Genomic DNA, 22,245 nt, shown 5'->3' with positions numbered 1-22,245 from the left:
TGTGGCGAACTTTACGTGATGAAGAGCTGTATCCTTACCATGATCAAAGGGTACAACATCTGGAACCAGGCGACCATACTCAGCGTATGGATTTCTGCCACTGGATAAAAGCTCATCCCGAACTGTTAAGCATCATTTTTTCAGTGCTGAGGCGTCGTTTACCCGGGACGTTGTAAATAATTTACGAAATATTCATACGTGGTCCCATAATAATCCACATGAGATAATGGAAACGAAATTCCAAAAGAGATTTTCCGTGAATGTACGTTTAATACAGTTATGTGGTCGGCTTATAGCGCAGTCAGCCATGTTACGTCAGCGCTTGCCAGTCATGTGTCATGTATAGTGCTTGGAAACCCTAAGGACAATTATGACATGGCGAGCGAGTATTTTGTACTTCAATTTTATGGCTTCATGTCACTCACAAGTTAGTTTGATGTTACGTACATTATTAACATTACAGAATCCACATATTCCTGCCAGTTTTAATATGTATTTTGTAATCAACAAGTGTGTAACACCGGTCAAAGTTTGACACTTCTCTGGCCATTATCTCCGTAACCGTTCAACTTTGGACATAGGCATACTTTAACATAAGGAACACCCTCCCGAAGTTTGGTCCATTCCTCCTGGGACACCCTGTATATATATATATATATATGTGGGGGTGCTGTTCCCCCCCCCTTTGTGTGTGTGTGTGTGTGTGTTTGTCACATATATTAGGGTGACTATTGGGATTTGGATTGGATATTGGGTATATTGACCACTTTAACACTCAACTCATAACTACAAGTAAGATGGCACTATCGCTGATCTACACACTTTACAGTGCACTGTTACACACACACTAGGGTTTTCAGTCTTCACTAGTCTTATTCTGGCAATTGATTTAAAACAGTCTCACTGTAATTACAGCACACATAAAGTCTTCTCTTCACAGGCTGACTTTCATCTCTCAACTGAACACATTGCCATCTCTTGTCAGTCATCTTTGACTGCTGTGTCAAGAGACTCCCTCAGTTATTATTTCACCTGGCCTGGGCTCCTTGTTATATAGCCACGGGGTGACCCCAACAGAAAACACCGTTTCCTAACAATTCCTCTATTGTTATAGAGGTGTATTTATCTTGCTGTTGCATAGAAATGGCAGTTCTTCTGTTGTTGCATGCATGTTCCTTTCCAAGGGAATCTGTTTACCAAGTCATTGCCTAGCAATGAACGTCTACTCTGGCTCCACTACTCCAGCTTTCAGGCATCATGTCACAATATATATATACAGTGCATACAATCAAGTGCGCGCCGCGGCTGCAATTTGCCGTGAGTCATACCACCGCAGAACGGATGCAGTCGCGGGGAGGAGTTGCAACTCCTGTACGCACTGTATATATATATATCTTTGTTGTGGAGATGTGTCTGGCAAGTAGAATTTTTGTCTGACACGTGAAATGAGTCAACATCTGTTGACCCCTGACTGTGCATGTGGTATTCATGGTGAGAACAAGGAAAGACCTACAGCATGTTGGCAGGAAATATTCACTGTCAGGGATTAGGATAGAGATCACAGCTGTTGCAGTTGATGTGTTATGAAACTCCTCACATCTCACTGCAGGGTCACTGCACTGCGTTGCCTGCAGTGAACAGGGAGAAGTGTACACATGGGGTGATAATGATGAAGGCCAGCTTGGTGACGGGACAACCAATGCTATTCAGAGACCAAGATTTGTAGTCGCATTGCAGGTAGGTTACATTTGCCAACATAAAAACATTAAGGAATATATACATAGCTTAACAATTCTGGCCATGTTATCTCAAAAACTGTAAGACATGGAGAATTGTAGGGCATGAAATGTATACTTCATTTTTCTCTTGAACTTTTGTTCAAAACATTTTTTTGCTCCAGTAAATGTTTAACAAGTTATGCTGGAGATGCTGTCAGAAATGCACATATGTCTTCATATAGAATATCCATTACTGTGGTCAACTTTTAACCAAAATCTGAATATACAATGGAACTTTCATTTGGTGTTCCTTGATTTATAGTCTTCCATCACTTAAAGTTAAAATTTAGTGATGTTATGTTAATAATGTTTGTGTTAAATTGCCCCAATTTTAAATTTTCCTTAGTGTAGTATTAAGATCTATCACTTTTTCATAATCAGGGGCTGAAAACCTATAAATCTATCAAAATGTCAAGATTGATTCTTTTCGTGATCACAGTGCTTTCTCATGTATACTGCATTTTGAGAAAGCAAAAGGGACTTCACTGTACTGAGAGACTCTGATATCATGTAGAGCCATTTATCACTTCATGAGTTACATTGTAGCTGCCTCAGCTAAGCCAGTAGGTTCATTTTTGCTATTTTTGGTTTTGAACACAACAGAAAGCTACAGACTTCCATTTACTCTGTATTCTCATTATGACAGATGTGTCTGATAATTCTTGGCTGGCAATTATTCTTATCCGTTGGTCATTTCATATCTATAATATAAAGCAGTGACCAGAAATCAAAAGATCACAGTATGTAATTAAGATATTTGTTCCTCAACATTGAAGACAAAGAAGATTACACAAGTGGCATGTGGTTCCGCCCATACTCTGGCATGGAGCACAAATAAACCTGTATCAGCTAGCCGTCTACCAGTCAGCACACCTTTAGAATATGACTTGGTTCGGGACTTCCCGCTGCCCACATTACGGAACCGTCTTGTTCTGCTGCACCACTTCTCAGAGCTCTTTTGTCCTGGTGTCGCCATGTTTCCGATAGATGGAGAAGGGAGCTTGGATAAATTGCGTGGAATACTTGTATCATCAACAAAAGAAGCTACTTTTAAAAAAGTGAGTATGTAATTTTAAAATTAATCATTGCACACAAACATTTTTTGTGTGTCTTATTGCTTTTTAGGCTATTTTTAATGCAGTGCAGGGTATTAGGAAAGTTTGGGTGCTTCTTGAGACTGTAAAGATAAAATTGTCCCTATGCCTAATTACGGACCATGTCATGAAGATCTACGGGGTAGTGGAGATTCAGCTCCATACATTCTTATCTTCAGCAGTAGATTCAGGTAACTAGGTGGCATCATGCCTCACCCACTGCACATCTGGAAAGAACCCCCTAGTATTCATTGGCTATGAGGCTAGGTGGGCCCCAGTGCTTAAGAGAAAAATCTCTTCCACAGCTGGGAATTGATTGCTGATTGCCTGATCGTCCAGCCCATAGTCTGGTCATTTCTGTTATGATGTTTCTGTGCAGTCTGTTTTATATTTCAACACAGTCACTTTGTGTAGCACTTGAAACACTAACATGTTTCTACATTCAACAGGTTGTGCAGGCCACAATGGTACGTGACCGACAGCATGGCCCAGTTATTGAACTGAACCGAATTCAAGTGAAGCGATCTCGCAGTAAAGGTGGCCTAGCAGGACCTGATGGAATCAAATCTGTGTTTGGACAGATGGTCACCAAAATGTCACTCCTCACCCAGGAGGCTCTATTCCTTCCTCATCGCGTGTGGAAAGTAAAATTCGTTGGTAAGAAAATATGTCACAGAACTGTCAGTGTCTGTATATCAAATGATGTGAGAGGTACATTTGTCCCTAATCTAGCACCACACATGAAGATGTATAGGGACTGGAGGTATAGTTGCATGCATTCTGGAAGTGAATGGTCGGCAGACCTGGCTGTTTTACCTTCGATGAAAGAGCTCCTGGTATTCATTGGATGGGAGGTTGATTGGATGCCACAGCCAGTCTGGATGCTGTGGAGAAAACCCCAGTTTCTGTACTCTAGTCGCTATATTGATTGAGCTATGTAGCATGTCTCATTATATGAGCGCTATACAGATCTTCTATATGATCATTATTTCTTCTGTTGACATCTCCACTTCTGTGTGTGTCATGAAGTTTCGCACAACATCCATGCCATAGGTGGAGGGGAGGAAGTGTTTGAATAGGGGCAACCTTGTGAGGGCTAAGTACAGTAGGAGTTAGACCCTGACACCTCCAGGGCAGCTGACATGGCCTGGTTGGAACCCTAAATATGGATGGCTGATCTGTGACAGAGCCGGTCACAGCAGCTGAGCGGTCTAAGGCATGTACTGTCTTCGCTTGCTTGGAAACCAGGATCACGGGTTCGAATCCCACTCAGGGCAAGGATGTTTACTTTGTGTGTGCGCGTTTTTCTGTGTTTGTGTACAGGTAGAGGCCTTGCGACGAGCTGGTCACCTGCCCAAGGAGTCGTACTGAATGTGTAAGATCTAGAAAAACAGAAGTGAGCGGAGAAGTTCATGGAGGTAGGCCTAGGCCCACTGGGGCTGTAGTGCCAAGGAAAAAAAAAATCTGTGACAGGTCTGGCAAGATGATAGTGAATTTTGAACCTACTTTCATATAATATCCTTACTGAAGGTTTTTGCATGGTTAATGTACCTGAAATTACATCATGACAACCTGCTTATGAATCATTTCCAATTAATTTTTACCGATCATTTGGTGCTGTGTGGTGGACTAAGTAATGGGCATTGTTAAATAGAAAGAAATGAAGGGTACAGTCCTCTGGATTCTAACACTTCGTAATTCTGAGACAGCTCAACGTTTTGAAGTAACACATGGCTTCCATATTCAGAGTTGAAGAGTAGGCCAAGGAAGAAACCGGAAGAAGCAGGTGGCAGGCTGAGCCTTACCTTAGCCTAGCTTAGTTTGCAGCCTGCTTCTGCCAGTTTACTCCTTGGCTTACTCTTCAGTCCTGAAGGTGGAGTCAGTGTGGTCCTCTGAAAAGTTGGGCTGTCTCCAAACTACATTGCATTGCAACCCAGACAATATATTCACCACTGTCAGAATCTTAAATTCAACATACAAATAAATAAACAAATCGAACTTTTTTAAATATACAACATAGCCTTGGGATGAAGGCTTTTATGCAGGAAAATATGTTTGTGTCAGATGTGTGTTGTAGTTAATGTGTGTAGGCGAGTTGAGTTACTGGTTTAATAATTCGGATTTAGTTAGTGATGGTCTGATAGTGACCTGCTTTCAGAGATTGCCCAAAACAATCAGTTTGTAATATTCAGATGCTCTTAAAGATATATATATTTGCTTTGTATAGTGTTCATAGGAAAACCAAACAAAATCTTTATAAGGGATCAAGAAAAACAGACAATCTTAGGAAACTGAAATTAGTACGCACGTGTTAGAACTTAATACATATGTTAGGAATGTCGCAGTCATTCATAGATTTCAGCCGTCTCTGCTTTACAGAACTGATATGTCCTTGAAAATGTGTCAATATTGCCAAATTCTGTAATGTGACCCCCCCCCCATCCATGCCCATCATCACTAAATAAGGATACAGAAGGCTGTATGCTTTTAATTAAATTTGTTTCTTGTGTGTAGGAGAAAGTGTAGATGACTGTGGTGGGGGCTACAGTGAAAGCATCACAGAGATGTGTGACGAGCTGCAGAATGGCTCCCTTCCATTGCTGATACCTACACCTAACGGCAGAGATGATGCAGGAACCAATCGAGATTGCTTCTTACTCAATCCAATGGCCAAATCACCATTACACATGAACATGTTCAGGTTCCTAGGTAATGTTGCATGTCCATTATGTGCAATTTTATGATAACCAGTTAACTATTACAGCCTAGAAAGTAAAAATTTGATATGGTAGTACAAATTTTGTATTTAAAATTGTATTTATTGGTTTAAAATTACAGACATGCAATATTATAACAATTTTGTTACATCTCACAACTTTCAGGCTGTGAAAATATACAGTTATTGTGTTTCTGGACATATCCATCATCCTGTTTATTTGAAATGCACAACATTTTGGAGGCTGGGTTCTGTCTCCATCTTCAGATGAAACCTGCACATTTCTGACTAATCAAAAGAGGTGGTCCCTATCTCCTGACATAGCCAGCCGAATCTTAACATGTTCAAATTTCCTAAGCTTTGGATATATACCACATCCATACTGGTTAGGTAAGTAAGATCTAAAAGTTTGTGGATATTGCCCAGTAACACAGTAAGTGTATTAATATGGCATCATCACACAATTTTAGATCTTATGTGGAAATATACACTAGTGACCATTTTTGCACAGAAATTGATTGTTTAATTGTATCAGTACTGATTCATAATTTCTACTAGCCTGTCTGTTCAGATAAAATTATTGTATTTCATCTGACATCGGAATGAGGGTGTGTCATCATCAATTAATGACATGGACTATTATGTCATCAATACTAAGTTACAAGATTGTATTTTCAACATATTCTTGTTATTCATTTGCCACTGGGAAAATAAGATATACTTATGTGGGAATTTTCTTCCCTAAGGTTGCCTACACAAGGTATAACGTACCCAGGTTCTTAGAATAGATGTTTGCTGAGCTTGTCTCATAAACCAAATTGTTCTCTTCAGCACTTTGTTTCCAGGTACCCTCAATCATTGTTCCTCTGTCAGAGTGAAAGATCAAGTTTCACACCAAGTATGAAGTTAAAATAAAATAAAATAAATAAATACATAAATAAGTGAATAAATAAATGAATGAATGAATAAATAAATAAAGAAGAACTGTGAAGGTAAAAGATCACTTGGAAGACTAAACTATTGTAACATGTTTGGAGTAGATACTTCCATGGTAACGCAATAACAGTGAGCCGTTGCGTAGAGAAGGCTGAAACAAAAAAGCAGTGTTTCCCCAAAGATGGATAACAGAAGGCTCATTGCGTAACAACAGGAATGGAACCGTGAGGAATGGTGTCTGGTATCCAGTCTGCATAACGCCTATATAAGAAAGTTGGAAGCAGAGCTAGACAGACATGTGCGAACGAGACAGTTGGGATCCAGCCACGGCCAAGGACAATTGAGATGTTGCATTGAAGTAGAGGCAGTAGTTATGATACTGCAAGCAATAATAATTGTAAAGTGTGTGAGTGTAGGGGGAAGCACAATAAATATTCGCTACATCCTTGGAGACATGAAGTTATTTGTCGCGTGACATACCCAACACGTGACACTATAGATGGGAGAATGATATTAAAACGGATCTTAAAGAAATATGATGGCAAGGCGTGGACTGGATTCACATTGCAGGGACCAGTGGGGTCATGTGAACATATTACTGAACTTTTGAATACCATGAAAGGCAGGGAATTTTTTCCATTACTGAGGAGCTGTTAGCATCTCAAGAAGGACTGTGCAGCATTGTGCCAGTTGGTTGGAGGATATTCTTATATTGCAAGTTCTCATTACAGGTGTCCTGATGGGAATAGCCATAAGGACAGGGAGTCCACTAAGCCTGAATCTCGCTGAACCTGTGTGGAAGCAGTTGGCAGGCATGACTCTTACACCTGCTGATCTCACAGAAGTGGACCGGGACTATGTACCAGGTAAGTTGCTGGCTTCCCACCGTGGCAGCCCGGGTTTGATCCCGGGTCTGGTGAAGTGGGATTTGTGGTTCACAAAGTGGTGCTGGGGTGGGTTTTCTCCGAGTACTTCGGTTTCCTCTGCCAGTCTTCATTCCACCAAATTCTCCATCATCATAATCACCCGGGGCAGTACCTCAGGCCACTCAGTGGCCGCCATGCCAATTGGACCCAGCTGGACTCCACCCACCACTAAACAATTAAAAAAAATGTACCAGGTACACCATGCAATTCTGTCCAGTGCTGAAAACACAACAGACATATACTGTATATCCTTCACACACACACAACTCACTGGTGACATTTCATTTGAGTTGAGGCATTTGCTGTAATGGATAGGGAGTCGATAATCGTACCTAGACACTAACCTAACCCTTTTCACTTCATGTGCTGACTAGATTGGCTCAAGATGTTTCGTATTATAACTGCCACAGCTAAGGAGAACGGGTCATTTAGTACAACATTTCCCTCAGGAGGGGGCTTCAGGTGTGACATACCGGTGTTCAGAGGAGAGAGATTTTTCTGTATGACTATATTTACCACAGAGTGTCCTTTTTATTACTAGCAGTTAGGTCTGTGGTCAAACTTGGCATCCAGAAGGTTAAATAATGCTATGAAAAAGTGTTTCAAATCATCTGGATATCTTATATTGTGGTCCTCTGTGATATGATACTGTATTGTGTGCATACCAACATTTTGGACGAATGTACTGTATCCATCATCAGGGTAGAAGTCAAGACATGCAGTATGTTCCTCCAAAATGCTGTTCAATGTTAGGTTCTGTTTTATGTTTTTTATTGTGTTGTGATGTTGTATCTGTATTCCTGACCTTCCTGCGTAACTCCTGGTTTTGAAATCTACATCTTTCAACTCCCATACATTATCTTCAAACAGATGACCCAGTCTCATAACACACATTTTCCACATATCTGTAACCATGAGCATGTAGTCACTTGGGCTCTTAAGATGATTTATAACACTAGAATTTACAGTTTCCTTCAGAACTATTTCTTCTTGAAGGCCCCATCAGTTTTCATAAATAGCCAGTTAGATGTTTCTGACACATCTTTAAACAGTATACCTCCTCACCAGATGCAGGATACTGGTTTTTCATGGCTCCTCGCCTGCCCCCTGGCAGTTTCCACCTCCATAATCTGCAACATGCTATCCCATTTCTTTATTTCCAGTGCAGTATGGAGTGTCTCTTTTTCTTCCCAAGTTCCCTTTAATAGCAGAATAAGTAAAGACATTGTCTCTCAGTAGTTGGTTGAGGCATTATGCCACAGGCTGGAAGGTTGCGGGTTCAATTCCTGATATCATTGGGTTTTTCATTTGACTTGATCCTTCCAGCCACACTATGACCCTGGGGTCAACTCAGCCTCTAACAGAAATGAGTACAGGAATCTTCCTTGGGGTAAAAGTGCCAGCCAGCATGCAAGGCTGACAACCTCACCACCATCTGTGATCTCATTGTCTAGAAAATGGGGGAGCCTTATGGGTCTGCACGGCCTGTTACAAGGATAGCTTTACATTTTTACATTTACCTGTCAGTATCATTACTTTCATTTATCAGAATTCTACAATTCTTCATGTATCCTTTTCACTCAGTTACCGCTGTGTTAGTTTAATGTACATCTGCTTGCAAGTTAAGCGAAGAATTCAGTTCTTACTTTTAGTTTGGATTTTTGCAGGACTTCTATGCATTCGAGACATGGAACCAGATGCAAAGGTGTTCCAGACATTAGAAATGCCTTTTTCTACACCCTCGGCTTATGGGAATGAAGTACCCCTATCCACTCGATATCACCGCATCATGCCTGAAAACAGGCTTGAATATGTGCGACTTGCACTGAATTATAGGTAGGTCTTAAGCATGCAAAGAACATTGAAACCCACATTTAATGTCTGTAGCAAAGAATGGATTTTAGCACTAAACTTAAGTTTGCATGAGGATTCTACATTATACAGGCTGTGCCATAAGTTAGGCAGTTAGGTGCTGGCTTCTCATGGCAGAGGCTCTAGCTCAGTCAGAGGTGTTTCTTGTGAGGTACACGGCAGACAAAATGGCACTGGAGCCAGATTTTCTCCAAGTTTTTTGGGGGGGTTTTCCCCTGCTAATCATCATTCAACCATTGCTGATTTGCACACAGTGATGTGTGCAATAGCCCTGATCAGGCAGCACACTCTTTAATTTGGAACCTTCATCTCTTTGACCAGGCACTTAGCCAGTCACTGAATCAGGAAGCTGTTTTTTGTGTTTATCATATTCACTGTTCACTTTGAAACATGAAACAGAATTGCATTTTGGATTTGAGGTTCCTATGAAGTGTACAGTCATCTGAGTTGTAATAATATGTAGTTCAGAAGGAGTAGTTCAGGCTCTCTCCAAACTACATGACATTATAATAAAGAAGACCATACATTTCAGAATTATATGTTGTTCATATAAGAAAGAAATACTTCATTACTAAGGCGTAGATAATTTTACCTATATTTTCACAGTTATGAACTCTGTATGTAATGAATGATAGTTCAAATCTATCAGATGCAACAAGTTTAATATGAGAATGTAAAAGTTTTCCTTTACATGTTTTGTTCATTATAAAGTCTTGTTGTCTAAGTTCATGAACAAGACAGGCCTGTTTTTCTACTGCTGGTTGCAGTAGTTGGCCATATGTCCATCTGCATACAGAGGAAGTTATGGCAGTCCATCTTGTCCACATGTGGGATTTGAAGTTCTCGTGTTGGTGACTATGAAGATTACTGTCTTTCAAAATTTTGGGATGTTCTGATTCCATAACAGGAAATTTCTGATCTGTTAAATAACTGTCAGCTGCTGACAGAAGTGAAGTGAGTTAAATATGAAATTGTTCTGGCAAATCAGGGAACATGTTGCAACAGGAAATCTCATGTGTGATGTACAGGTAATGTACCCTTCCCTGTGTGTAGAACTGTGCATTAAAGAATGGAGTGTTAGCCAGGGAGGTGAAGAAGGCAGGCACTGTGTGTTTGCATGCCCTACTGAGGAACTCTGTAATGGGACTGTATCACCAGTAGTCACATAGGGTTCAGTCACCAGCTTGAGCAGGTCATTTAACCATTAAGAGACGGGCCATTTAAATTCCGGTAATGGCCGCGGGCCGGGGTTAATTTAAATGTCCGCCATTGTAGAGTAATAAAATTTGTAATCATGTTACTCAAAATGCTGTGATTTCTACAATTTTTGTGATAAACGAACAAAATAAACGCTGCTTTTATCTAGAAAGAATGTAGAATCAGATATTGTAATTTACATATTTTAGAATGTGTAAAAATTGTTACATTGATTCCAAAAATATTTTTCCCCAATTTTGAGCATCTGTCCACAAAAATGCATAAAGCTTCTGGCAATAGGAGAGGATGTTTACGTACTGCACATTCTCCATTCATGTTGGCTTCCTGTATACCCGAGTGTGGGCGAGTTCTTATCCTACTTTGACCTTATGAAACTCTGCTTGTTTATTCATGTATGTCAGACTATCCACACAGAGTTACTCTTCTTGGAATCCCCTCATTCCCCTTGCTTCCACATCCCTTCAAAATTGACTGTAACGCATTCTGAATGGTGTGATTTACGAGTGGCCTCTCAATTTCGGCTTCTTCAATGCGAAAAGGGGCCATGGTGCATAGTTTAAATTGCGATGTTTTATAAGCATTATGAATAGAGGAGACCACTCGCCATCATTGGCCTACTTCCTGCTAATACAAGACTGACATTGCGTGTGTGCGCTTCGCGTGGAAAACAGAGTTAATTATGGACAAAGTGCATGAATTGCGACGTCGGACTCTGCATTCAGTGACATGCATCATTCAGTTAGATGATGCAGGAGGGAAGACAGTCTACTTATAAAGCTGGTGTCCAAAAATAATGTAAGTAGAACAAGAATTTCTATCTTAAAATTAGATTTTAAAACACTGTGCCCACGCGCAGCCTGCTAGTCACCATACGGTGTCCTTCGGCCACTCGGCTTTACTTTAAAGGTCCCCATACGGTGTCTTTCGGCTCATAAAGGTTAAACATGTGTGTTATCAGAAGAGTTCTGGCGTCACCTGAATACTGGAGTGCTCTGTCTCCGCTTTTGGACAAAAATAAGATGATACTTTTTTCAGATTCCCCTTATTATGTTGCACTATCTCTGTGTAATTCTGTAGGATTACTTTACTTGCAAGTGTGAGCTTTCAGAATGTATTTTTCTCAAAGTCACATTTCAACTGTAGTTGATTCCTTAGCTTCAAACCAAATTTCCCAGAAATTTGTGTTGATGGACATGGTACACTCCAGTACTCTGATGAAAATATGTTTCTTCCATGATAAGACAACACTGCAGTACCTCAGTTGCAGTGCACTGTTGTCAGTTTGTCATGCAAGCAGTAGTAGAAGCCATACACGTATTGCAGAATCTGATTTGATTAAAGGGTTGAATTCTGAATGACCCACAACTGTTTGCAGTCTGTTGCTTGTCCTCTTCCAAGTGTTACCCCACTACCAGGGCCCACATATTTATTGGAGTGCAATGTATTGCTGAATGTAGCCTCATTTTACTTATTTGTCTTCATGAAATGACAATTTTAATTCAGATATACCTTCACAGTCATGTAGGATGTGAAACCACTCCCATTATATTGTTTGTAGTTAAGTTATCAGCAATGTGTCAAAGACTGGTGTGACAAGTTGACAGCATGTGAACAATTTAGGAGTAATGTTGTAGCTGGGAAGAGAAGGTGAAAATTTGTTTCCGCATTGTGGCAGAAACTTCTGGAATCTGCTGTACTCCTGTCTGGATTTTACCATTTTCAGGCTTCATGAGTTTGATGAGCAAGTGGCTGCAGTCCGGGAAGGTATGGCAAAAGTGATTCCAGTTCCACTGCTGTCCCTCTTCAGTGGCTACGAACTTGAAACCATGGTTTGCGGCTCTCCTGACATTCCCCTGAATCTTCTCAAGTCTGTGGCCACATACAAAGGTAAGGATTCTCAAATGGTTATGAGATTCACAGATTAAATGCAGATTTAAGTATGTCTTTCTTCTGTATAAGTAGTATTTTTCAGGTCCATTTAACAGCTAATTACTTTGCGATCTAGCCAGTGGTAGTTTTCTTTTATCCAATTCTTTCTTTAATTCTGGCAGGAAAACCTCAAGCAGTAAAGGGACAGCATAGATGGGAAGTGAATATTAAAAGGTATTTTTATGGAATACATCTAACCCTATGGAGTGGAGTCCTTAAAAAGAAGCTGAGAGTTGTTTAGGTGGTCAAGAAAGTTCCAACCTTATATGGAAATGAAAGGTTCATTATAACGTTCATAGGAAGGTCAGAAGGGCCATAACTTCACCCTATCCTGGGCCAGCTGACTCTATTCCACAACCTCACACCCTCTTACTTTTATAGAAAATTTAATGTTATCTTCACATTTATGTCTAGGTTTCCAGGTTTTCTGTCAAAAATTGTGTACCCATATCTCATGTTTTCCATTCATTCTTTATTGTTCTTTCCATGCCACATGACAAATATGTCGCCGTATATTAATAAACATTTTATTTAAACCAACTCATAGAATGCAGTCATGTTTTCTGTTCCTGATCTTTAACATTGTTTCAGGTATTGATGCAAATTCTTCACTTATTCAGTGGTTCTGGGATGTTATGGAGGAATTTACAAATCAAGAACGATCACTTTTCCTGCGTTTTGTGTGGGGTAGAACTCGCCTTCCTCGGACTATTGCAGACTTCAGAGGACGTGATTTTGTGCTTCAGGTCAGTATAATGTGTAAGACACACAGGAACTGGGTGAGTTATTGTGTGAAAGAAAGTGCTGTCTCTATCATCATGTGAACCCTTGAAAAGTGGTACCCTGCCTGCCCCAGGAGCTAAATTACATGTCACCAAGTCCCAGCTGTTGCTGTGCTACCTTATTTTTAGATCTTTGGTGTTTATCATTAAGTGAAATGCTTTCTTTGGTCAGAGCAAGACCACAAAAGAGTATGATGCTTCTGTCGGTAGCAAGACGAAGTACTAGCACTCTAAGCATGAATTTTAAAATGTCTCAGAGGCATGTACATCTGTGTCCTGGTTCAATTTGGTATGTAATTACCTGTCATAATGGATGCTGTGATTTTGTTGGCAAGTGTTTGTATCATCATTTTTTAAAGTCTATGTAGCTCTGTCATGACCAGACAGGATGATACAGCAATGAAGCTCTGTATTTTTATTTTGGAGGTGCTAAGTTTGAATCTTGGCTGGAACACTGGCCATCCTTACTGAGGTGTTTGTGGTTTTCCTCAGTCAGTCCAAGAAAATGTCTGGATATACTTCGATTAGTTGATGAACACTTCCGTCAGAATCCTTTCTGGTTCATAAGTCATCCTACCACCCACTTTTATACAAACTTCATCCTGAAAGCATCATTAAATAACTTACAAAACGAAACTAAGAATGAGGGCCACAAAGCTCATATGCAGGGCAGTAGCATATTAAGAACTTTTTTTTGTTCATTCATCAGTAATCTGTCAAGATGACAGGTCCACAGTCTCTTCCAAAACAGTTCCTCCACTTAATGCGATCTAGAACTTTCTCCTTCAAATGAGAATATCCTCTTCTGTCCCCAAGGTCATCCAGCATCTTCTTACGTCTTCTTCGTCTTCTGGTCACTTCTATCCGCCCCTCTATCTTTCCTTCAATAACTTCTTTTAGAAGGCAGTTACTGCGTAAGATATAACCAATCCACGTAGCCTTCCGTTTTCTTATTTCGTGTAGAATATTCCTCTGCTCACTGGCTCTAAATAACACTTTTTTTTTGTGTAACTAACAAAAGTTTGCAACTGCAGAGAAGGCTCATTTTTTGTTGCTGAGTTGGTTTATTATTGCTATCACAAGGATATTTTTTCAGTACCACTGGTTAACTGCTAAACATGAAAATTATAATAATAATGAATATTTTCAGCCTGATCTGATGCTACTACTGTGTCAATATTTTTTCCTCTAGCATTGTTTTCCATTTATGTGGGTCAGTGGATGAAATATCTCAAGTATTGTCCTCTTGACAAATTCTTGTCAGCTACTTCCTCTCTTCTTGATGTCTCCTAGTATCCGGCTAAACTGTCTTGCTCTGAGTCCTTCCATTCCACTCCCATCATTTGAATTTTAATTGTGTTCTCTCTCTCGGTGCCTTTGTTCAGTCATTCTTTTTACATAGCCAAACAATTGTAAGCTTTTCTCTTGTAGTAACATTTCAAATTCCAGTAATTAAATATACAGTTTGGCTAAACTGTGAAAGCTGAAGTTACATATTATGTCATTTATTATTTTTTCTAGGTTCTTGATAAGTACAACCCTCCTGACCATTTTCTACCAGAGAGTTATACATGTTTCTTCTTGCTGAAGATGCCAAGATACTCTTGTAAGGTAGGAATAATCCTCTGTACACCTAGCTGCATGTTCAAAGTAGGTGTTGCTTTTACGTATATTTTTTCTGATGCAGCCAAATCTCACTCAGCCACCAAAGTAGCTGTTTGACTATCAGGAGAGGATAATGGTTGTAAAGCATTTTTAAGCATATGATCAAACATGCACACTGTGTGCAATTCATCAGTATTATTTCAGATGTATTAAATTGGAATTTTTTTTGATAAAAATCATAAAGATGAACTTCTAAAGCAGGAATTTTTTTACACAGGATCTTTATATGCACAAAAAGCTAACATCCTTATGGGAGTTTTGACCGGACTTCAAAAATCTAACTTCTTACACAGGAAATCTTTGTATCTGGGAACTTCTTATCCAAGAGACACAGCAGCTGCAGCATTCAATTTCAATTTATTTCAAATTCAAAAACAGATCCAGATACAAGCTGGGAAACAACCATTGGATATAGAATGAGTCACAGATCAAAAAAACAAATATTCCATTCCCACAGGAACAAGTCAAGGCATTCATAATACAGGGTGCGGCAGCATAATTTGCTGATTTGAAGGGTCAATAAAACAAAAACTGTTATAGGTATCATTGTAATTATTTTTTCTCCATATTCTACAACATTGGAAATTTACGTTTACTCTGTTTTAAAAATTGTATCCAACAAGTGGTGCCCCCCATTAGCGATACACTGATTTGCCTGAATTCTGAAGTGTCTGTCGACTCTTTCCAGCACAGCGATGGGTATGTTGGCTATGGCCTGGCGAATATTCTCCTTCAGTTGAGCAAGGGTCCTTGGACGATCGGTGTACACGAGGGATTTCAGACACCCCCATAAGAAAGAGTCACAAGGGGCTATATTGGGTGAGCGCGCCGGCTACTGAAGATCGCCCCTCAAAGAAATCAGGCACCCGGGGAAGTGTTCCCACAAAACACGCATTGCAGTTTGCGCCGTGTGTGCCGTGGCTCCATCCTGCTGAAACCACACATCCCCAACATCCATTTCGTCAAGACTTGGCAAAAAAAATTCTTCGATCATTTTCACATAGCGAACAGAATTCACTGTAACTGCAACCTCCCTCTCTTCAAAAAATTAGGGACCAATAATCCCTACTCTCGACAGTGCATACCAAACAGTTACACATTCACAATGAAGGGGCCTCTCATGAAGTTCTCGGGGATTGTTATCACTCCAGTAGCGCATGTTTTGCTTGTTCACGCATCCAGAAAGATGGAAATGAACCTCGTCACTAAAGAACACAAGCGCATGATCAGGCAAAGTTTCAAGGAATGCTTCGCATGCATGTTGCCGAGCAGCAAAATCGCGTTCAGTGAGTTCTTGCACCACAGCCAACTTGTAAGTAAGGATGAAAGTGGAGGTCATCATGAAGAATTCGCCTCACAGAATGATCAGACATTCCAAGGGCAGCTGCATGCTTGCGTGCCGAGAGCCAAGGAGATCGCAAAAAAGACTGCCTTACCGCCTCGACGTTTTGGGGTGATCTGACTGGCCATTCCCCTGATCTTCTCTTTTCCACACTGCCAGTTCTCCTGAATGTTTGCCCACGTAACAATCGATTGCCAACCAGGAACACGAGCTCGGGTGGAAATACTGACGTGCACGCGGAATGCTCGCTGCGTGGTGACGATTGAGCGACCATTAGAAAAGTAAGCCTCTACGGCAAACGCGCGCTGTTCCTCCGTCCAACACATTCTCGGTACTGAAGTGGAAGGAAGAACAAACTTCCCGACCCACCCGTTCGAATGAGACCATCCCCGCCCTCTAACGGCCAAACCTCGCTTCCTGGTGCCAAATTCAAATCAGTAAATTATGCTGCTGCACCCTGTATAAAACAAATAAAAAAGAACATAACCATATATACAACAAAACTCCCCCAATTTTAGAAAAACAATGCAGAACCAAGACATCTTATTATAGAACTCTCAAAGGTTTCAGGTGTCAGTACAAGCTCTTTTTTCATTTTCATTACTCATCTATTATTTCATAAAAATCCAACACTTTAGGATGTGGAAAAGTCATATTAGATAAATAAGCAGTACAAAGAACTAAGTCAAGACATAAGAATAGAACCAGAATACAATTAATCTTACCGACTAGTATATACAAAAAATTCATCCACAGTATAAAATGGGTGACAACTCAAGAATTCTTTTAGTTTTAATTTAAACCGTTTAATATCTTTATATAATTGCTTCAAATTTAGTGGGAGACAATTGATGCCCATATAATATGAGCCTTTTTGATATAATGATAAATGAGTTGAGGGTTGATATAGATTTATGTTGAGTACCTGTCTAGTGTCTCTATTATGTATATGAGAGATAAAATAATATTGATGAATGCTGTCGACCACAAAAGATAGTAGTGAATAAATATACAAAGATGAAAGAGTAAGAATTTTTAGAGTAGAGAATATCACTTTACATGAGTTTCTATTAGCAACACCAGTTATTAGTCTCACATTTTCAGTAGTAATAGCAATAGCAGTGGGCTAAGTCATCTTACTTGTTCCTTTGTCACTTTTTCAGGCTGTGCTGAGAGAGAAACTAAAATATGCAATTCACTTCTGCAAATCAATTGACACTGATGAATATGCCAGAGTGGCAATGCCAGGAAGTGGTGCTGCATCTAGCAATTGTGACAGTGATGAACTGGACAGTATCGCCAGTGATGGTCCAGGATCGGTGTGAATGAAGATTTGAGGTATTCATGGAAGTGAAGATTCATATTTGGTCTTTTGTATTATGACACCATGTAGTCTGGTAGGTGGGTAAAAATGTATCAGAATATACTGTCAACATCTTCACTGGTACCCATCTACCAGTCTATAAGGTGTCATAATCCAGAAGACCAAATGTTAATGTGATTGATGGCTTTCATTATACAAGGACATTCAGATAGTATTGCATCTGTGCTTGTATGTGAATGAAATGGCACGTTCTCGAGCAGACAGGTGCCATTTCAGTCTAACGACATTCCCTAATGTAGCTGTGAGAATATGTTATAAATTTTCTGTAATTTAAATATATATATAGCTGTATAATTTTGATTGAAGAATAATGTTGATGTCTAATGAACTGTCAGAATAAAAATTTCAGATAACTGTTATAGCAGTGGTGAACATAAAGCTAAATTATGTGGAAAGAAGAAAGGCCCATACATTGTATCAACAAAAGCAACTTAACCCTTTCAGGACCATCCCCGAGAATATCTGTGTCTGTGTACAATCCTGCCATGACTTAAACATCCCTAACCTTATCTGCATGTCACATAGGAAGCCTGAGCTTGAGCAGAAGATTGTAGCAGCAGACAGAAGATCCATGTGATTCATTTGGAAAACAGAAGTTTTGGCAATGCACCTCGTAAATATGCGACTGTCAGCCAGTGCTGTTTCAAGGCAGACAGCACAAATGCTGCTACAGGGACACCAGCCATCCTGACTGAGATCTTTCGTGATTTCCCTCATTCCCTCCGGAAAAATTCTGAAATAGTACCTTGATTAGGCCATGACCACCTACTTCCAAATCCTTTACAATTTATCATCATCTATCATTCTACCATCCAGTGCAAATGGTCTGGAATACTTAATTATTATTAACAGAAAAGCGCACGAATGTGCATTACATAGATTCTGGGTTTTAGCCTTTGCTATAATCACACAGAGATTTATGGTTGTTTTTACATCTTGTGATGTGGTATACATCGCAGAACTGATCACATAACGAGCACACGCAGTTTTCGCTTGGGTCGTGATAAGACATGTTTTTTACATATTTTATGGTGGTACCCGTGCACTGCTAGTTTTATCACATGTCTTAGTCTCTGGTTGGCGTTGGTCCAGTTCCGGTTCAACATGGCATCCGTGCTGTAGAAATCTAGAGGTATTTCTTCTCTTTTCTTCCTTCTCTCTGCTAGGTGTGCTTCTACATTCTTTGTGGATGGCAGCTGTAGCTTTATCCTCAGCTCTTCGATGAGGAAGGGCTCCTGTGTCAATTCATATGTTAGGCGGGAGCGCGTGTATTTTGAAATGCCCATTATGGTTTTCAGGAATTTTGCTTTCACTCCCTCGATGTTGGCCAGATCTTTTTTTGACAGTTTTTCCCATATCAGGTGAATCCCGTAGGTGAGTATTGGTAGGATTTTTGTGTTGAATAGACTCATAGCTGTCTTTAAGGACAGATGCTGTAAATTGTTAATGTCGTACATGGCTTTCATGGCTGCCAGTGCTTTGTCTTTGATGTGTAATCTGAATGTCCCAGTAGTCTGTAAAGTGATTCCCAGGTATTTAAACGAATTTACTATTTCAACTTTGTCCTCCTCTTCATATTGTAGGTTGTCGTCTGCTGCTGTGCGTCCACCCTTCCTGAAGACCATCTGTTGGGTTTTTGCCCAGTTATTTTTAGACTGTTATTTCCTGCCCATTCTACCAGTGCTGAGAAGGCGTGTTGGAGTTCTTCCTTGTTTGGTGATCCTAGGACCATGTCGTCCGCATACATGTATATCACTGCATCTTTCGACTTTTCTCGTATTGCTGCTATTACATCCGCTGTGGCAATATTGAATAATATGGGGCTGAGGGGGTCCCCTTGTAGTACTCCGTTGGTTTGGGTGATTTCTTTTGTTTTGCAGATCGCATCATCTATGGTGATTTGGTTGTATGCCAGGATATTTTTTACTATGACAGTTAGTGGGTTTAGATTTCCGATCATATTTTGGAGTTTCGATATCAGTTTATTCCTATCTATTAGGTCGAAGGCTTTTGTATAGTCTATGAAGACTGCATAGAATTTTCCCTTTCGGAATCTCTGTGTTTCTTCTATGTCGTTTAGTAAGTTTTGTATTGCATGCAAGGTTCCTCTTCCTCTTCTAAAGCCAAATTGTTCCTCTAGTATCTTGGGGTTGACTTTTTCTATTATCCTGTTGGTTAGAATTCTTGTTAGCAACTTGAAGATGTTGCTTTCTAACGCAATTCCTCTGTACGAGTTAGGGTCGTTGGTTTCACCTTTCCCTTTGTAGAGGGTTTTAATTGTTGATTTCCTCCATTCTTCGGGGATGTTTCCTGATTCTAGGCATTTGTTAAATAGCTTGGACCATAGTTCTGCCAGGCATTGTGCCGATTCTTTTAGGTGTTCATTGTAAAACCCGTCTGGTCCAGCGGCCTTTTTACATTTTGTAATTTTGATGGCGTCCATCACTTCTATTTTAGTGATGGGGGATATGGCTTCAAGTTGATTGCTGCATTCAATTTCATACGCCACTTGTTGCCCTGTACTGTTAAGAATATTAGTGAAGTGTGTTTCCCACGTTCCTATTTCTACGTTGCTAGATCTTGATGTTCTTCTGGGTCTGATGGCTACATATGGATCATTTATTGCTTCTTCGGCGATTCTTTCACCTTCTTTTTCTATATATTGAGTATGTTTTTGTTTTAGAAGGTTCTTGTAATATCTCCGTTTTTCCCCATATACTCGTAGGTCTTCTGGTTCCAGCGTCATCTTGGCTATATGCAATGCATTTAATGCAGTTTGTCTCTCTGCATAGCACTCCTTATCGAACCATGGTTGTGCTTTCCTTGTGTTCTGTTTGTGGGTTATGCTTGTTTCTAACATTTTGTTGATTGTTGTTAGGGCTGTGTTTAGGTCGTTCTCCTTGATTCCCTGCTCCGCTTCGGTTGCTTTCCCTAGTTCTCTCTCTAATGCTGCTATGTTTATGTCTCTGGACATGGTGTTTTTGACATGTTTTGATATAGTTTTCTGTGGGGTTTTGAGTGAAAATTTGGTCTGGATGGGGATGTGTTTTCTTAATGGGGTTATTTGTGAAGTCCATAAGCCCTTTTGTTCTAGAGTTTCTATGTTGTCTCCTTTGTGGAATGCCAGGTCAATGGTGCTACTGCCATTATGGGCAAAGTAAGTTTTACGTGTTGGGTCATTTGTTATTTTGAAGTTTATATCCTTAAGGAATGCGAGGATAGCTTTACATTTCATATCGGGTTTGTCTATTCTGCAATTCATGTCTCCTGCTAGTATTATGCTTTCTTTCGGGTTCGTAACTTTTCGGAAGGAGAAGGTTAGGAGTTCCATTATGTCCTCTATTTCGGTGTTAGGGCGTATGTAAATGCCTATTATCGTGAATTTGGTCGCTTTTGCAATTATTAGGTTTTCTTCTGTACATAAGGTCTTCATGGGTCCTATCCGTGGTTTACAGAAGATAGATACCCCTCCTGATGGCCTTCCTTCTGCTGATTTCCTTGCTAGTGAGTGGATAGAGTAGAATCCTTCTATGTCGGTAGGTTTCATTAGGAATGTTTCTGTGAGAACTAATATGTCTGGTGTTTCCAGGGAGTTTCCTGGGTTTAATTTCAGTAGCCCTTTTAGTCCTCCCACATTCCATAGGAGCATGTTTATGGAGTTATTTGAGAGATATGCCTTCGTTCCTTCTGGAGAAGCGAAATCGCCGTACAATTACTCCTCTTGGCCAGAATTCAGGGTTGGATGTCATTTCCAGGTATCTGAAGGGGATTCCAACTTTATAAGCTTTGGTTTCTCCTCTCGTTATGGTCTCTTCGCAGGTGATGTTCCCTTGGATTCCTTTCTTTGTTAGGTAGTTTCCCACCTTTTCTGAAGTCGTTCCTTGCTTCAGCTTCCCAATACTTAAAGCATCAATAAATAACCATACTGGGTGAGAGGAATGTAGACAGAGCTGACACACCCACTTCATTATTTAGTCAAATACTGCTACAATAAACGCCAACGTATTGTGACATTCAGTGAGGTTAAGTATTATTTAAAGTTTCAGAGAGGTAATCAGTTATGTCAGTTATGTGGTGAATTTGCTGAGATATATGAATGCCTAGAATCACATGTAATTACAGTATTTTCACTCCAGTCCCTATACACAAATATTGGCATCGGTTGCTTCTGACTGGATGCAGTTACAATTTTGCTGAGCTTGCATTTGAGAACCGTCTTGTCCAAATAACATTCTCCCATGTAATCAGGTGTACTCTCATGGTTTTTCTACCTCTCAAGACAAAAATGTGTATAGCTTCATAACACATACCACTGCCGTGACTTGTCCCTAACCTGTAACAATACTTCTCATTATAATAGCTGTTGATTGTATATACTATAGACTATCGGCCATAGCTCGTGAAATAGTTACTTCGGCTACAAGATCGATACTTTATACTGTATATCTCTGTCTAGCTCTTTGTAGAGTTCTGTTCATTTTTGTCAAACCATTTCTATGACTAAATGTATGAGTATGACGACTCAGTAATCAACATTTCCCACTGTAAATAATTTAAATATATCGTATGTTTCTTTCTTTATATGTTACAATTAATGTTTCAT

General features: G+C 39.9%; 1 protein-coding gene and 1 long non-coding RNA gene across 2 annotated transcripts in view; one reads left to right on the top strand and one right to left on the bottom strand.

Annotated features, from left to right (window-relative positions):
- The window catches only part of LOC111867911 (E3 ubiquitin-protein ligase HERC2), a 126,577-nt gene extending 108,576 nt beyond the window's left edge, over positions 1 to 18,001 (top strand). The window contains exons 74-83 of the mRNA XM_023858132.2: positions 1,610 to 1,737; positions 2,555 to 2,836; positions 3,322 to 3,529; positions 5,387 to 5,581; positions 7,256 to 7,390; positions 9,118 to 9,286; positions 12,264 to 12,427; positions 13,061 to 13,215; positions 14,773 to 14,862; positions 17,422 to 18,001. Of these exons, the coding sequence (XP_023713900.1) occupies positions 1,610 to 1,737; positions 2,555 to 2,836; positions 3,322 to 3,529; positions 5,387 to 5,581; positions 7,256 to 7,390; positions 9,118 to 9,286; positions 12,264 to 12,427; positions 13,061 to 13,215; positions 14,773 to 14,862; positions 17,422 to 17,583 (1,688 nt within the window). The 3' untranslated portion in view covers positions 17,584 to 18,001. The remainder of the gene's footprint in view (positions 1 to 1,609; positions 1,738 to 2,554; positions 2,837 to 3,321; positions 3,530 to 5,386; positions 5,582 to 7,255; positions 7,391 to 9,117; positions 9,287 to 12,263; positions 12,428 to 13,060; positions 13,216 to 14,772; positions 14,863 to 17,421) is intronic.
- On the bottom strand, positions 15,255 to 22,119 carry LOC111867914. Its single transcript, XR_002843421.2, has 2 exons — positions 21,953 to 22,119; positions 15,255 to 16,715 (listed from the first exon to the last, which is right to left on the bottom strand). It is a non-coding gene; the product is annotated as an uncharacterized LOC111867914 (long non-coding RNA).
- Positions 22,120 to 22,245: the final 126 nt, after the last annotated feature.

This window comes from Cryptotermes secundus, unplaced genomic scaffold (genome assembly GCF_002891405.2).
Source record: "Cryptotermes secundus unplaced genomic scaffold, Csec_1.0 scaffold218, whole genome shotgun sequence".
Taxonomy (NCBI): Eukaryota; Metazoa; Arthropoda; class Insecta; order Blattodea; family Kalotermitidae; genus Cryptotermes; species Cryptotermes secundus.
The sequence above is the reverse complement of the archived record's forward strand: the minus strand, read 5'-3'. Positions and strand labels throughout refer to the sequence as shown.